Below are 17,162 nucleotides of genomic sequence, written 5' to 3'. Positions count from 1 at the left end.
ATGAAAATGAAAGAGGCGGCTTCTTTATTTCTATTTTCTTTCTTTCCCCAAAAAAAACCCCTCTCCGAAAAACAGTCACCACCATCTCTAAAATTTATTTCGGATTCACCCTGATCTTGTGGGACTTGTGTTGTATTCTTCGTACATGAAGAATAAGCTTTCATGCTAGCTAGCTTTTTAGACTTTTGTTTAGGTATTCATTTTCTTAAAAATCTTCTACTTAATTGTTGGTATGTTTACAGACGAGTAACATGGTTAGTATTGGCTTAGTTGAAAGCTTATAGTTTGTAGGATTTGCCTCGAACTTTCCCTGGCCATCCTACCCTCGACGAGGACGGTAGGAATGCCTTGAGGGTGTTTACTTACACCATATGCGCGGCATAATCCCTTTGTTGGTTACTGCCAGGTATGGGGTTTCAAAGTTTTTTTACATTGATTTGCTTTTTGTTTTAATTTACTGAAAACCCTGGTACATACATATTTTAGTCCAAACCATGGACTATTATATTATCGCGAACGTGCCAGGATTTGATTGGTGTATATCTTTAGAGGTATACGATTATTCTTTGATCATCCTTGTTTCATGATATATGGGCAGACTATGTTCACGAGGTATATAATGAGAACTGTGTCTCATAGAAAATGTTTAAGTTTGGTTTTTTCTTTTTCTTTTTATTATAAATGAGGTAACTTCTAGAGTTATAGTTAAGGCTGATGTCAATATAGTAAGTTGATCGTCAATATAATTAGTATGTTTGACTGGTATTGTGACATTTTTTGTTTTTCACAAATGTTTCTTTGAATGGTGGCGATCTGTTGGACTAAAAGCATCGCAGATTTGCCACTACATCGATGGTGTCTTCATGTACTTTGAAGGTACATTTGTTGTCTTTAAGTTTAGAGTGGTTTGGTTACTTATTTTTGTGACGTGGTTTGTTAGTTTCCCTAGTTTTAGCTAGTGTAGGTACTGATTTGGGATTTAAAATGACGATTATTGAAATATATACTTTATTTTGAATGAAGTATGATAGTAAGGTTGGACTAATGTGAAGTTTTGTGGTATGAAGAATGTAGTGGTAGTGTACCGTAAGATAATTAAGCTAAGTTGAATTGAAGTCAGTGTGAATGGAAGGGTGGGGTGATGGTTTGTTATCGGTGATCAATGATAAATGCGATAATTGCTTATAGTAAGCCACATCACGATTGGCGTAAGACCTTTAAATTTATCAATATACTTTCGATACATTTTTGGAACTCATCTTCAATACATTGTTTTGTAATAGCTTTCTATTTTTTTTTGGTATCATTCCTACTTTGTTGGAACAGATGAAAGGAGGTGACACATCTATTGCTGAGTCCGGATTTGAAGCCGAGGACAGTACTTCCCCCAAACCATTTAGTCATGCACATCCTAGGCTGACAACTGTTTGCAAAGAGGTAAGGGTTTCTTTTGCATTTTTAAAATTTAATTGGGTAGATAAAAGGTTAAGTTTGAAAGAAATGCATTAAAATTAGTACTCACTACTCAAATAAAGCTCATGCTACCCCCATTCTTGAAGTACCGCCCTTCTGCATAAAACAACTTCAACTAGAACTATCCAGCTATCTCGCTAATTACTCAAGCTGATTAGATATCTTTTCCTTGTTGGCTGTACATTGCGCAAATTTTTTAAGAAGTTGAGGTTTGCATTTTTACTATATTGGATTTTGTCGCTTTACGATATATTGAACTTATCTACTTTTGTTTTGTTTTTCTATTTTGTAGATTGAATTTAATAGAACGAGGCTATGGCTAGAAGGATAGACAAGCTAGACATGAAATCATTTTCTCGCACGGTGTTAGGGTCAAGGCATAGGCAGTGGTGATCAGGGGATACAAACTACTCTTCAACAAGTAAAATATTTCTTTTACAAGCAGGGGTAACTTGTAGGCCGGTTACTTGGTCTGGCATGATATTTTATTGAGTTAAGATATATTAGTGTGTCATGGTGCAATGTATAATGTGTGCCTAAGACTACTCGTCACATACTAAATTTTTTTCTTCTTTTGTTTTTGGAAATATAGGCACCTAGATGACAATGCAAGTTATTGAATTGGGCTCTACATGAGTTAGTTGTTAAAGGGCGTTGGGAGACTACGATCTTATCAAACCGGTACATGATGTACTTTTTGGAAACAACGCTATCAATAAAAGGATAGCATCGTGTTTAATAGCGTTTTGTAAGTGCTATCCAATAAATTTCATAGCGTTTTTGGGATGCTATCTATGTCCTTTTTTGTAGTAGTGGCAGATGGTCAAGTGGGGCTGGTGGAGGGCTTCGTCTGGAAAAACTTTACTTCCTAAAGGGGCTAGCGAGAAAACTCTTTGTTTGCTATAGCAAAGACACAACCTACTACATGTTTGCTATATCTAATAATATTACTACACATTACACATAAGTACATATACTCAAATATCTATAAAAGGATATAAACAACTTACAATTTTTTCTGCCACTTCCCTCGTATCATCATCATAATATCCACCATTCTTGTCTTGACGAGCTAAAAGCCACAAATTAGCTCTATCATCCTCATCAAAAGATTCTCCCAACTGTTCTTTCTATTATAAAACATATAAATAGGAAGTCCAATTATTTGTAGAGTATATGTTACGTTCAATATATAAATTGATATTTAAAAGATTTGTGCAAGTACTTACCAATTTATCTTCTAGGACAGCATATCCAAGCCTGATGATTCGGTGGTTATACTTATTCATTTTCCTTCGTCTTTGATTGTAATTTGCTTCTCTCCTTTCAAAATGGTTTACATGCATTCTTAGTATATATATTTCACAAGTATGCATGAATAAACACAACCAATTTACTAAAAATTCTATTCTAATAAAATTTATGATATACACGGAACTCTCCCCCGTTAATCTCGATTTCACAAATGCATGCCGGTCGGGTTTCCTTTATCTTATATTTTTAGGTGGATTTGTAAACGATCTTGATCATCTTTAAAAGGGAAGATAAACTTCTTCGTAAGCATATTCTTGAAGGTCCTCCAACGAACTCCAATTGATTTCAAAACTGCCTTCCTATACTTAACATCTATATTGAATCTAATCTCGAAAGTAATGAACAAACAAAAAAAATCAAGATACAAGCATGATAAGAAACAAACCAAAAAAGGAACTATACAAGATATATTTACCGAATGCCGACCCATAAAAGATTTAGAAGCTCCTCGGGTGCTTTTTTCCATGTTTGAAAAGCACTTAAAGGAATTAGGGCTCTCATGAAAAGCACCTTCCCAACCAGAAAATTTGGTTCGCACCTTTTGACCTATAGGCTTACCTTTTCCATTAAATTCAACAATAATTATTATACCATCCCACTTACGAGACAAGGCATGCATTATGGTGGCACCTCTCTCACTTAGTGCTTCGGTGTCACTTAGTTCTTCTTCTTCTTGAATGGACAACCTCTTACGGATCCATATTTGAACTATGAATAACATATGGTAGTAATTAGTGCGTAAGATAAACCATATTATCCACATTCAAACCATATTATCTACATTCAAACCATATTATATAGAGTAGTAAACTGAATGCAATAGTAAATAGGCGATTAAAATGAATAAATACAAGATGGACTAACCACTTAAAAAAAAAAAAAAATCTCAATCACTTGAAATTATTAAAACACTTAATAAAAGTCTTACAACCAAAAAATTGCAATAAAGAGGAAAAACAAACACTAGGTTTTAGAAGAATCATTCTCGACCCATATTCCCTCACAGTCTTTACGTGAGAAAATTGGTTGAGATTCATCATTCACATCAAATGAATCAACACTTGGCACAACTTCAGGCTGAACCCTATCTCCAATATCCCCATCAAACAAGTCATTACCAATATCGCTAACATTATAACATCTTTTAGGAGCTGTTAGAGAAATCGACCATTTAGGATCAAGTTGATCGGGAACATAAAAGACTTGCTTGGCTTGAGAGGCTAAGATAAAGGGATCAGATTTATGCCCAACTCTACCAAGATCCACTAGTGTGAAACCCAGATCATCGGTCTTTATGCCATTCCCACTGTCAACCCAATCACACTTGAACACTGGAATGTGAAACTGAAAATAATCAAGAAGCCATATTTCAACGACAACACCATAGAAGGACATGTTGGAAAAGTCTAGATTTTTGTCCTTTGCACTTGCAACTTGCATTGCTCCTGCCACCAAGCTTACACCACTATTTTGATTCACTCGTGAAACATCACGACCTTTTGTGGAAAACCGATAACCATTGATGACATAGCTCTCATATTTCAATGCATGCATTCGAGGTCCCTAAGCTATCCAAGTTAACACACTTGAGATTTTGTTATTCGGAATGCTTCGCTCTTCTGAAACCTATATTATGTTTAAAGTTAGTAACCAAGGCGTACACAAAATTATTACTTAACAATAGTTTATCTTACCCTTCCTTTCAGCCAATCACTAAAAGTACGGATGTGTTCTTCTTGTAACCAAGTTGGTTTCTTTGAGGAGCAGGGGGTGTTTTTTCTTTAGGTACTCCATGTGCTCCCTATTAAGTTTTAGAATGAATTAGTTATAGAATTTCTAAGCCAATGGAATAATCAACACGGAAACTGACCAACCTCTTTTTGTGTGTTAGATGTGGTATGGTCGTTGAACAAAAGAGAAGCGTATCAAAACCTAATTATCCCTCAATAAGTAAAGGATGAGTAGGGTATCGTTCCACTTTTAAGTGTATGTTATGTGAAGAAACGAGGATTTGGAAAGGGGGTTTGAGGGATTAAAACTAATATTGTAGAGATTGTAGATTCTAATGATAAACTAAGCTAAATTAACTAAACTATTGAGAATTTATAAGAGAGAGAATTCAAGAGATTAGAATCCACCAATACTTTTAATCTATGACCTTCTGCTTCATGGTTGTTCTTACAAGTAGACTACAATTAGGCAATCGAGCGAGTGCCGATGCCCTTTTGGATGAAACATCGTTAACAATTAACTCTACTTAAGGTTGTTCTTATGTTTATGCTATTAATATCTTCTTTCCTTTTATGTAAGCTCGGGCAGCCATTCAATGTATTACCAAGAGCAACATCAAGGAGTACTTCCTAATAGGGCAGCCATTCAATGAATCACCACTTAAGGCAAACACAAAGAATACTTCCCCTAGGCAGCCACTCCCTGAGCTACCCCTTCTAAGGCAACACAAAGAATACTTCCCTAACTCTAAAGAATTACACTACTAGAAGAAAAGTAAAGAACACTAGCATGATATTAATATTGCAAAACATAAACCCTATTCTATACTTCCATCCCCTGGTGTGGGCAATGGAACTAATAACTACAAACATAAAGAACTAACCTGATTGAAGAACACCATGAACCAGAAGAATCATTAAACCTTAAGCACTGGCTTCATCTCCTCCCTTGAAGGAGAAGATTAGCCTTCCATATAGAAGGAAGAACAAGAAGAAGAAGAGTTGAAGAACATAAGACTAGAAAGAATAATTTATTAAGACTCTCTGCCTCAAGTTCTGGAGACAAGAATATAAGTGAATTAGCTCATTACATGAGGCACTTAGGTCCTCTATTTATAGGGGTTACAATGAGTTCTAGAAGCATTTCAAACCCGTCATTTGTTTCCTAATACAAATAAGTTTCTTTTCGAGTCCGACCGTCTTCAAAACCGAGAAGGAATTGGCTCGATTGATGTCGATTCATGCGTGCGGGCGCATTATCCATGCGTCCCGGACTTAATCAATGCGTCACGGATGCTTTCGATCTATCGCCCCGGATGCAATCAATCGTCTGGACGCTTTCGATCCATCGTCCCGGAGCGCATATAAGCCCATTTTCTCTCTTTTGCTCTATCCTTCTATCCTCTTTTTACGGGCTTTGGTCCAAGCAACGAATCCTTTGGCCTTGGGCTTCCAAATAGACTTTAAAATAGGTCCAAGTCGCATATTTAATAGCTCAATTCCTTGGCCTTCTCCATGATTGTCCACGGACCTCCCATGTGATCATTGATGCTCGAATTTAGCCGTTTTACCCCATTTTCTCTAATATTCTACAAAACTCTCTTTTTCACTTGTAGAATCTTAAAACACAACTTATAAATACTATTAGTCCACTAAGATGGCTAAACAAGAGGCATAATCGAGGGTTAAATAGCACTTTTTGAGCACTTATCACAACTCCCAACTAGCCTTTTGCTAGTCTCTTAGCAAATAAGATAAAAATAGATAAGTGATCAAAATCACATCCTAATAACAAAAATAAAATCCTAACTCATTTTCGCAGGCATCGCGATTGCATTTACCATATGCAACAAGGCTTTAAACCTTTAAGTTCCCAAAAAGGACGAGTTATAGTCTCGTGAGGGTTTTCAGGTGATATACCCACAAAATCAATCAATAGCATGTTTAAGAATGATAGTATTTTCAGAGAGAGAGAAATTCCTTACCCACTTAGTGCTTACCCCAATGATAGGCGGTCTCCATTGCTAACTACATTTCGCAAAGACTCATAGATTATGATGGGAGATAGTAAAAATTGACAAAATTCTCAATCAAGGCTTATGTGTGTACTTAGTCAATCTCCTATACTCTCCTATCCAAGAAACGGAATCCCTAGTTTACCATAGGTAGATAATCTCGACTTTCAATCCTCACCGGTCATACTCTCAGAAAAGAATCTCTCAGAAGATGGTCTACTATTTTACCTCATGTATGTGGGGAAAAGAATAATGCATACGAACATCCCACATACTACCTTGAAAAATAGACTTCTGAATAAAATTAGTCTCATGGAAAGAATGTCAATCACATATGAAGTGTCGGGTCCTTCACTTTAGCATCCTCTCACCTATTCTAGACTTCGTACCATACTGTAATGATAAGTCATGGGTTGTAACTTGGCTTGGGTATTGGTTTATGAAGGAAAGGTAAAAAAGGATTCTAAGGTTGTTTCTGAAAACACTAAGGGTTTTGCTTCTTTCTTTGGAAGATTTCTTCAAATTCTGTATTGAGAAAATTCTTCCTTTATCTTAGCTTTTCCATCCTTTTTTTTTTTTTTTTTTTTTTTTTTTTTTTTTTTTTTTTAACTTTTTGTGGTATATCCTTGATTAGTACTAGATATGCTTGTTTTCCACTAGCTTCTTTCACTTTGAACAGAATGATGGGATTCATTGTATCTCTCTGGTATTTCCTTGTAATCTTCCTTTTTTGGTCTTTCTTCCTCCTTGTGCCCCTCGTATTCTCGAAAAACATATGGGTATGGGTGATAAAGATTTTGGCTATACTTCTTGTGCGGAGTTGGGTGAAGGGTGAATGGTAGAGAGGTTTTATGAAAGAAAATGGCTTATTGTAAGGCTCAAAAGGGTTTAACATGATGGTCCTACTAGGTGGGATAAAGGTGAATGGGTTCACTACTTGACTTATCGATTATGATACTCTGTTTTGAATAGACTACAAGACCTAATGGCTATCTCCCCAGTTGATGTCACTTAAGTGATTAACCAAATTAAAGAATAATGAGACTATATTACAACGACATAAAGAACTGAAAGATGATGAGTCACTAAGACTTGGATTTTTAAAGTAAGAACTCTCCAAAAATGAGTATAAAGCTCAAGTTTCATGGGCTAAGTCTAAAAATTCTACTTCGGTTTACTAGGGGTTTAAATCTCTCTTCTAGCAAAAGTACACAAAACTGACCAAGTATTATGGTGGTTCCTTGATAAAGAATTCTATCAATAAGAACTATGTCAGAGCATAATAAATAGTCTAAGCGGTAATGAAATCAATAATATCAACTATCTATCAAACTCAAAGACTAAGCGATTATAGAATCTATATCGGACTCATCATTAAAATTCATTTTTCTCATGCTACTGATATAGAAACAAAAATATTTTTGTTTTTGAAAACTAATTTTCGAAATTCATTTCTCAAGTACACCTTTCCCCTACTTATGCATGCATTGACCTCAATGTATAAAGAAGTAAATGAAATGGATGAGAAAAAGGTAGGATATTACCATTGATGCCGAATATCAGAATTAGTTCAAGAAACAAATTTTTAGGTCTTTTTACGTCAGATCCCCAAGACATAATGTGAGTCTTTTAAAGTCAGATCCTCAAGACTTTTGAGTCCTTTATAGTTAGATCCTCAAGACTAGTACTCCCACCCACTCGGTTCCACTTTGTAGGAATTCTTCTGATCTCTCTCAGCATGTGATTGACAAAAGTATACCTTGTACCAACAATTTTCTCTTAATGGCTGTAACCCAGGACAAGTTTCAGAATGACAATTCTTACAGCAACCTAGCTTATGCACTCTCCTCTTATATGCAAATGGACTTTTACCGAACCCTACACGAGCCATAGAAATAATCTTCCTTTGAAGGTCAACAGGGAGTAAATCCCATAAACTAACAGGTGGGGGATACTTAGGTTTCCATCTTAAAACTGATCTTTCGACAATATGCTTACTTCCTGTAGACATTTTTTAGCTCGATCTACTAGAATTCCTTCAGTGATATCCCTTCCTTTACCATGAAGTGACACTTTTCCCGGTTGAGAACTAAGTTGGTATGAACAACGTTTAAGGACTAAGGAGAGATGATGTAGACAATCCTCAAAAGGACATGTGAATGTCTTCTCTTGGTCCTCAGGGTGAATATGGATCTGAAAGTATCCTGAGTAACCATCAAGAAAGCGGTAGTAAGCTTGTCCAACTAATCTTTCTAATATCTGATCGATGAAAGGCAATGGAAAATGATCTTTCCTCGATCGTTATTAACTTCCTATAATCGATGCAAACTCTCCATCCGGTCGAATCGGTTGGAATCAACTCATTGTTCTCATTCTCGATTACTATGGTTCCGGACTTCTTCGGCACATCTTTTACTGGACTAACCCATTGACTATCAGAAATAGGGTAGATAATGCTGGTATCAAGGAGTTTGACGACCTCTTCTCTAACTACTTCCTTCATTTTCGGATTAAGCCTCCTCTGTGGTTGCTTAGAAGTATTGGAATCCTTTTCCAAATGAATCCTATGTTGAACTATCATAGGGCTGATCCCCTTGATATCATCAATTGTCCAACCTATAGCTGACTTGTGTTCCTTTAAAAGTGCTACTAACCTGGATTCCTGCTCCTTAGTCAAATCTGATGCAATGACTACTGGGTAGGTTCCCAAATCTCCTAAGAAAACATACTTGAGTGTAGACCATAAAGACTTCAATTCTAGCTTAGGTGGCTCCTTCTTAAGCTCTTTAGGTGGTCCATCAAGCATAGGTGATTCAAGCTTTTCTTTAAACTTGATGTCATCCATGACAGGTGATGAATCCAAAATCGCATTGATTGACTCAACACTAAGTTCCTCACAATCTGAGTCTGTCAGAGCTTTCAATAACTCATCAGCAGGATATGAATGAGTCGGATAATAATCGTGCTAACGCTTCAATCATGCATACCTCGTTCACGCGCACATACTTCACGTGGTTTCTTTGTAACATATATGGAAAACATTGGTCTCGACTTTCATATTACCAAAGGATAACGTCATATTACCGTTTCGACAGTTGATGAGTGCATTTGCAATGGCCAAGAATGGCCTGCCTAGAATGATTGGTATCGCCTACTAGATGTAGGTTACGCGGTCGAAGTACTATGAAATCAACGGATAATAGAAATCTTCGATCTTGACTATGGCGTCTTCAATTAGTCCTCTAGGTATCTTCAGCGATCTATCTACTCGCCAAGCTGTAAAGTAACATCGGTCGGTTTTGAATCCTTCAAGCCCAACTTTCGTGGAAGGCGAAATATGGTAGAAGATTCACATTGGCACCCAAATCTAATAAAGCTTGTTCCTCCAAAGAATCTCCAATTCTGCATGTAGCAGTTGGACTTCGGGATCTTTCGGTTTCCAACCGATAGATTTTGTAGATGCGATGAACATCTTTGGCGATAAAAGCTTCTTTCGAATGTTGGTCTTCTTCTTTACTAGATCTTTCGGGGAACTTGGCATAAGAGGGAACTTGCTTGATGGCGGTCGAAATGGGATATTAATCTGCAAATTCTGAAATACATCGCAAATCTCCTTATCTTGGTCATCTTTTCTCGGTATTCACTAGTTTGAAGGAAAGCGGTCTTTGGCGGATTCTTCAATATCGGTTCTCTTCTTTCGGCGGTTGGCTTGGTAACAATTGGTGGAGGCAGGTGGAGTCACTTTCGTGATGGCTTCTTCTTACTTACTTCCCACGGTGGTTCCTTCAACTTCTTTTGCAGCGGTTTCTTTTCCGGGTGGCACAACACTAGATATATCCGGAATGTTAGAACTGGGTGGGATGGTTGGGACATAAGTTACCTTAGGCTCCACGAGAATCTTTTCTGGTTCATAGACAATCTTGTTATCAACTTTCTTGCGACCTCGAGTGGTGACAGAATTGACTTGGGCATTCGGTGAGTAATCTCGGGTTATCCACCGCAAGATACCTCTTCCTTTCGATTTGGCTCTCGACGGTGGCTTGGTAATGCTCCTTTTGATCTCTCTGTCAAGGCGGCAGCGATTTGCCTTATCGGCCTTGAATGAAACTAAAGTTATTCTCCAACTTCGGGTTCTTTGATTTATGCGTTTTATTTCATTGACAATGGTGGTGATAGCTTCTTCCGGATGTGGGATAAGCTGCTTTGCTTGACCGAGGCGTAGGGGCAATATATCCACTCATAAGATCCGGTACTAACTCTCTGTTTGTGTTGGCTTGGTATTCACGGTTCCGTATGTTGATTGACGTATGGTTCTTTGGCGGTTTTGGAACCGATCTTTGGTTATTCGAACTGATTTGGTGATTTTGAAATCCTAGAGGAAAATTCCTCGATTTGTATTTTGTGGCTTCCAATAATTACGTCCCGATTGAACCGGGTTATTTCTTCCTAAAGAATTGATACTACATGCCTCTGCATTTAGTATCCGGATAGTCCGAACACTCTTCATTGGTGTGGCCTTCATCAGAACATAGCTCACAAATGGTATAACAAGGCTTGGATGACTGAGGTTTAGCTTGGAAATTGTTTGGTTTTGGAGGATTCATGGAGAACTGATCAAACTTCTTGTTTAGATTTTCAAGTCCTGTTGATAGGCTTGCCATAATTGATAGCATTGCTTGATTTGGGTCTTCTTGAATTTGGTTGCCCAATTTCTTCGGCACCCCCTCCATTCTAGCTACGTCCTCGTTGCTAGTACTCCATTGTTGAGTGTCTTCAGCTAAATTCTCGAGAAAGTTGTAGGCTTCCTCTCCATCCAATGATGTAAACTTACCTTGATGCATTGCTGTATCATCGCTTGTTCATAGTAGAAAGTCCTCGAAAGAAAAAATGAGCGGTGTGCTCTTATCATAACCATGATGTGGACATGAGACTAGCAGATTATTGAATTTCTCCGGCTTTGATGATATTCTTGATCACCTTCCCTTTGAAATTGCGATGGCTGGCTGCATGGCATCAATCTTACGGGGTGGGTAGAACTTGTTCATAAACTTTGTTCTCAACTTCTCCCGGTTGTTGATTGAATTGATCGGTACATGCGGTTAACCATTCGGATGCTTTACGCCCGGTGAGAGTGGAAAAAAATTAACTTGATACTCTCATCCGACGATATTCGGTTCTTGAAAGTTCTTGAAAGTTCATAAGGACATAAGGCTGAACATTATGTGAACCATTGAACTTTGGAAGCATAGAGATTACTGATGCTCTAAGTTCAAATTGATTAGCTTCAGTCTCCGGAAAAACAATACTGTTGGGTGGGTCTCCAATAATTGGCGAATAGAAGTCATTTCGGCTTCTCCCCTCTGTTGTGCTTGCATGGGTGGGATAGCTTCAGGATTATTGGTGTCCAAAACACCTCCATCATTGCTTGCGGCCATTGTATTAATCTCGTCTAGTATTCTTGTGAGTCGGTTGTTAAACCTTGTCCACTGTTGTGTTCTTAATGGATGATGATATGGACGACGGGGCATACACTAGAAAATTCTACGCGAAAATAACAAAAAAAAACTATCCTACTATGCTTGAAGGTAATTAAACTAATATGCAACTATTCTAAATTATACTAGAATGTAAAACTACTTTCCTTCAATTGGGTTGGGCTTTGCAGCTAGTATCTCGCCGGTTGTCTAAAAAATTTGTCTCTTCTAGGGTTATGGTGAATCACTTGGATTGTTTAAGTACCACTTGCCGACGCAGCGATAGTCCGTTTGTCAAGATTAGGACAAGAAACACTAGAGTCGATATTTATTTGTGTTGGCTTACAACTTCAATTGTTGAAAAGATCCTAAATGCAATTATACTAGAAAGCAATAAAACTAAACTATGATGCAACTATACTAAGAAAGCAAGCAAAAAAGAATGAAGATTCGACTAACACGGATGGTAGATCTTGTCTTGAGATGTCCTTCAAGCTTCTTTCTTTCTTAAAAGGATGGATGATCCGGCTAAAATTACCTCAATATCCAAAATTCTAATCTTGAAAGAAAACGTTAAACATAAACAACTTAAAGCGGTAGCGGCGCCATTTGACCAACCTCTTTTTGTGTGTTAGATGTGGTATAGTCGTTGAACAAAAGAGAAGCGTATCAAAACCTAATTATCCCTCAATAAGTAAAGGATGAGTAGGGTATCGTTCCACTTTTAAGTGTATGTTATGTGAAGAACAGGACTGGAAAGGGGGTTTGAGGGATTAAAAACTAATATTGTAGAGATTGTAGATTCTAATGCTAAACTAAGCTAAATTAACTAAACTATTGAGAATTTATAAGAGAGAGAATTCAAGAGATTAGAATCCACCAATACTTTTAATCTATGACCTTCTGCTTCATGGTTGTTCTTACAAGTAGACTACAATTAGGCAATCGAGCGAGTGCCGATGCCCTTTTGGATGAAACATCGTTAACAATTAACTCTACTTAAGGTTGTTCTTATGTTTATGCTATTAATATCTTCTTTCCTTTTATGTAAGCTCGGGCAGCCATTCAATGTATTACCAAGAGCAACATCAAGGAGTACTTCCTAATAGGGCAGCCATTCAATGAATCACCACTTAAGGCAAACACAAAGAATACTTCCCCTAGGCAGCCACTCCCTGAGCTACCCCTTCTAAGGCAACACAAAGAATACTTCCCTAACTCTAAAGAATTACACTACAAGAAGAAAAGTAAAGAACACTAGCATGATATTAATATTGCAAAACATAAACCCTATTCTATACTTCCATCCCCTGGTGTGGGCAATGGAACTAATAACTACAAACATAAAGAACTAACCTGATTGAAGAACACCATGAACCAGAAGAATCATTAAACCTTAAGCACTGGCTTCATCTCCTCCCTTGAAGGAGAAGATTAGCCTTCCATATAGAAGGAAGAACAAGAAGAAGAAGAGTTGAAGAACATAAGACTAGAAAGAATAATTTATTAAGACTCTCTGCCTCAAGTTCTGGAGACAAGAATATAAGTGAATTAGCTCATTACATGAGGCACTTAGGTCCTCTATTTATAGGGGTTACAATGAGTTCTAGAAGCATTCCAAACCGTCATTTGTTTCCTAATACAAATAAGTTTCTTTCAGAGTCCGACTTCGTCTTCAAAACTGAGAAGGAATTGGCTACAGTGTCGATTCATGCGTCTGGACGCATTATCCATGCATCCCAGACTTAATCAATGCGTCTGGACGCTCGATCTATGCGTCCCAGATGCAATCAATGCGTCTGGACGCTCGATCCATGCGTCCCAGACGCATAAGCCGATTTTCTCTCTTCTGCTCTATCCTTCTATCCTCTTTTGCGGGCTTTGGTCCAAGCAACGAATCATTTGGCCTTGGGCTTCCAAATAGACTTTAAAATAGGTCCAAGTCACATATTTAATAGCTCCAATTCCTTGGCCTTCTCCATGATTGTCCACGGACCTCCCATGTGATCATTGATGCTCCGAATTGCTTCGTTTTACCCCATTTTCTCTAATATTCTACAAAACTCTCTTTTTCACCTGTAGAATCTTAAAACACAACTTATAAACACTATTAGTCCACTAAGATGGCTAAACAAGAGGCATAATCGAGGGTTAAATAGCACTTTTTGAGCACTTATCAGAAACACTTAAAGAAATTTACCCAATGTAAGGTTCAACAACTCTTGTGTTTCGCAAGACATAAAGATGTGCTTGCTCTAAGGCAGTACCATCAACTGCAGTGGCAACACCCCCCACTGGAGTGATTCCTTCCAGAAGCATATCATCAGGTGTGATTTTAGAGTTGGCAGGAACTCCAATTGGGTCCAAATCAGATAAGAATTCACTACAAAACTCAATTGCTTCCTCTGCAATATAATTTTCAGCCATGCAACCTTCTGGACGATTGCGATTTTGTACATAACCCTTCAACACACTCATATACCTAAGACATTATAAGACAAAAAGATAGGATGATTCTCCATTTTTCATACATTATAAAGACAAAAAAGTGGGATAAAGTTTTTTTACCTCTCAAATGGGTACATCCATCGGAAGAAAACTGGACCACAAAGTTTAACCTCTCTAACGAGATGGACAGTGAGATGAACCATGATGTCGAAGAACGACGGTGGAAAGTATTTCTCCAACAAACATAGTGTGACGACGACATCCCTTTAAATTTTACTCAACTGCATCACATCTATTACTTTTCGCACAAAGTGCATTAAAGAAGAAGTTAAGACTAATAATTGTATACCTCACATGTTTCGCAAGACGTAACCAGATTGCCTTTGGAAGCAATTGCTGCATCAAAACATGGCAATCATGTGACTTCAGCCCTTGTAACTTCAAGTCTTCCATTGAAACACGTGTCTTGAAATTAGAAGAGTATCCTTCTGGGACTTTCATCTCATGCAATGTTTGGCAAACCCTATGTTTTTCAGCTCTAGACAATGTGTAACAAGCTGGGGGTAAGAATGTCCTAGTTTTACCAATCTTTGGTGCTAGTTCATCCTTTCCCATGTCCTGAAGGTCCAGACGACCATTGACAGTGTCCTTTGTTTTCGAGGGAATGTTAAGCAATGTAATATAATCTTTGTCACACACATTCTTCTCAATGTGCATGACATCCAAAATGTGTCTGACAAGCAAAAACTCCCAGTAGTCCAATTCAAAAAACACTGACTTCTTCTTCCAACATTTCTTAACAACTTCGTCGACTCCATCATCAACCTGTTTTGACCTTGGTGTGGTTGACCTCTTTGCTTGTCCTCCTACACCTTGTCGCTTCCTTTTACCCACTCGCTTTACTGATTTTCCTCCTGTGACCTTTTTCCCCCCTTTTGGCATTACTGATTTGCTCAAACCTGTGTTCTTCACTTTTTTCCCCCAAGAGACTTTGATCATGCTAACCTTTGCTTTTACTTTATCACCATCCAACACTTCTGGCTGTAACTCAAACTCTTGCTTGCCATAAAAAGCCTTCCTTTGTTTTCTAAATGGGTGGTTCTTTGGGAGGAATCTTCTGGTGGCCATGTATACATTTTTACAAGAATGCTTTAATCTAAACGAACGTGTTTTTTCACCACATACAGGACAAGCATAATACCCTTTAACACAACAACCAGATAGATTACCAAACGCGGGGAAATCATTTATTGTCCATAATAACACAGATCTCAATGTGAAGGTTTCTTGTCGGTAAGCATCATAAACATCAACCCCAGTATTCCATAGAACTTTTAAGTCATCAATCAAAGGCTGCAAGTACACATCTATATCGTTTCCTGGTTGTCGTGGACCTGATATTAACATAGTTAACATCATGAACTTTCTTTTCACGCACAACCAAGGTGGAAGGTTGTAAGTGATCAACATAACAGGCCAACAACTGTACTTACTGCTCAAAGAACCATGTGGGTTGAATCCATCTGTAGAAAGGGCTAGACGAAGATTCCTCGAATCTACTGCAAACTCTGGCCACATAGCATCTACAGACTTCCATGCCGGGGAATCTGCTGGGTGACGAAGTTTGTCATCAACTTCTCTTTCATTGGCATGCCATGTCAAATCCTCAGCAGTTTTTACAGACTGAAACATCTTTCTGAACCTCGGGATGGGTGGAAAGTACCACATAACTTTTGCGGGCACACCTTTGCTTGTCTCAGTCATATTCTTATTCTCTTTAAACCTTGACACTCCACAAGTAGGACATGTAGTGCGGTCCTTATTAGCATCACCTCTATATAGTATGCAATCATTAGGACATGCATGTATCTTTTCATACTTCATTCCATAAACGGACAACATCTTTTTCACCTTCCCCATTGAAGAGGGTAGTAAATTACCTTCAGGAAGCCCGTCTCCAAACAATTTCAATAACTCAGAAAAAGACTTATCAGACCACCCACCCTTCGCTTTTAGATTGTACAATTTCACCACCATTGATAACTTGGTATACTTGGAACACCCTTCATATAATGGTTTCTCAGCATCATTGAGCAGTTTTCCAAACTCTCCAGGATCCCCCGGATATTGTTCAAGTCCGGCTTGTAGCAAGTTTTTGTGCTCGCTACATTGTCTGGATTTTCCATCCCGTGAAGGAAGGCATCCTGTCTATCAAAACAAGGAGTTGCACTAAGAATTTTCTCCCCATGAAATACCCATCTTGTGTATTGCTTATCAATCCCATGATGGAAAAGGTGATTTCTAACCACCTTTTGACTTAACTTCGCAAAGATTGACCACGCTGCTCACATGGACATCTCATACAAGTCTCGATTTCTGTGGGGTTTGCAAATAAAAGAAAATTTGCAACCCCTTGAATATATTCATCTGACAACCTATCCTTGGACATCCACGATTTGTCCATTTAGTATCTAATAAGTATGTGCGTGGCAAGAAGTTCCTGAAGACATCCAAACAGAGCACTCAATTTTGCTAAAAATATAAATAAATAAAAAATGCAAAAGTATATAAAGGAAATACCTTAGATGAATTTGGTTTGTACATGTGGCTTTGTTGGGGTTCAAGGCAGTTTTCCTTAGATGGAAAGCTCACTACTAATTCTTGGAATTACTATTTTCGTGTAGTTTGCGGTTGGTCTAATAATTATA

At 37.9% G+C, this 17,162-nt stretch overlaps 1 protein-coding gene and 1 long non-coding RNA gene across 2 annotated transcripts; one reads left to right on the top strand and one right to left on the bottom strand.

The window, feature by feature from the left end:
• The first annotated feature begins 1,324 nt into the window (after positions 1-1,324).
• LOC147525217 (uncharacterized) lies at positions 1,325-2,100 on the top strand. The gene is made up of 3 exons (XR_015197858.1): positions 1,325-1,437; positions 1,766-1,894; positions 2,066-2,100. It is a non-coding gene; the product is annotated as an uncharacterized LOC147525217 (long non-coding RNA).
• A 12,627-nt stretch (positions 2,101-14,727) lies between these two features.
• On the bottom strand, positions 14,728-16,918 carry LOC147525216 (uncharacterized). The gene is given in 3 exon segments (XM_086578674.1): positions 14,728-16,610; positions 16,613-16,787; positions 16,790-16,918. Coding segments are annotated over 3 exon segments (2,187 nt in total).
• Positions 16,919-17,162: the final 244 nt, after the last annotated feature.

This window comes from Coptis chinensis, chromosome 1 (assembly GCF_015680905.1).
Source record: "Coptis chinensis isolate HL-2020 chromosome 1, ASM1568090v1, whole genome shotgun sequence".
NCBI lineage: Eukaryota > Viridiplantae > Streptophyta > Magnoliopsida > Ranunculales > Ranunculaceae > Coptis > Coptis chinensis.
This window is presented reverse-complemented; position numbering and strand designations above follow the sequence as displayed.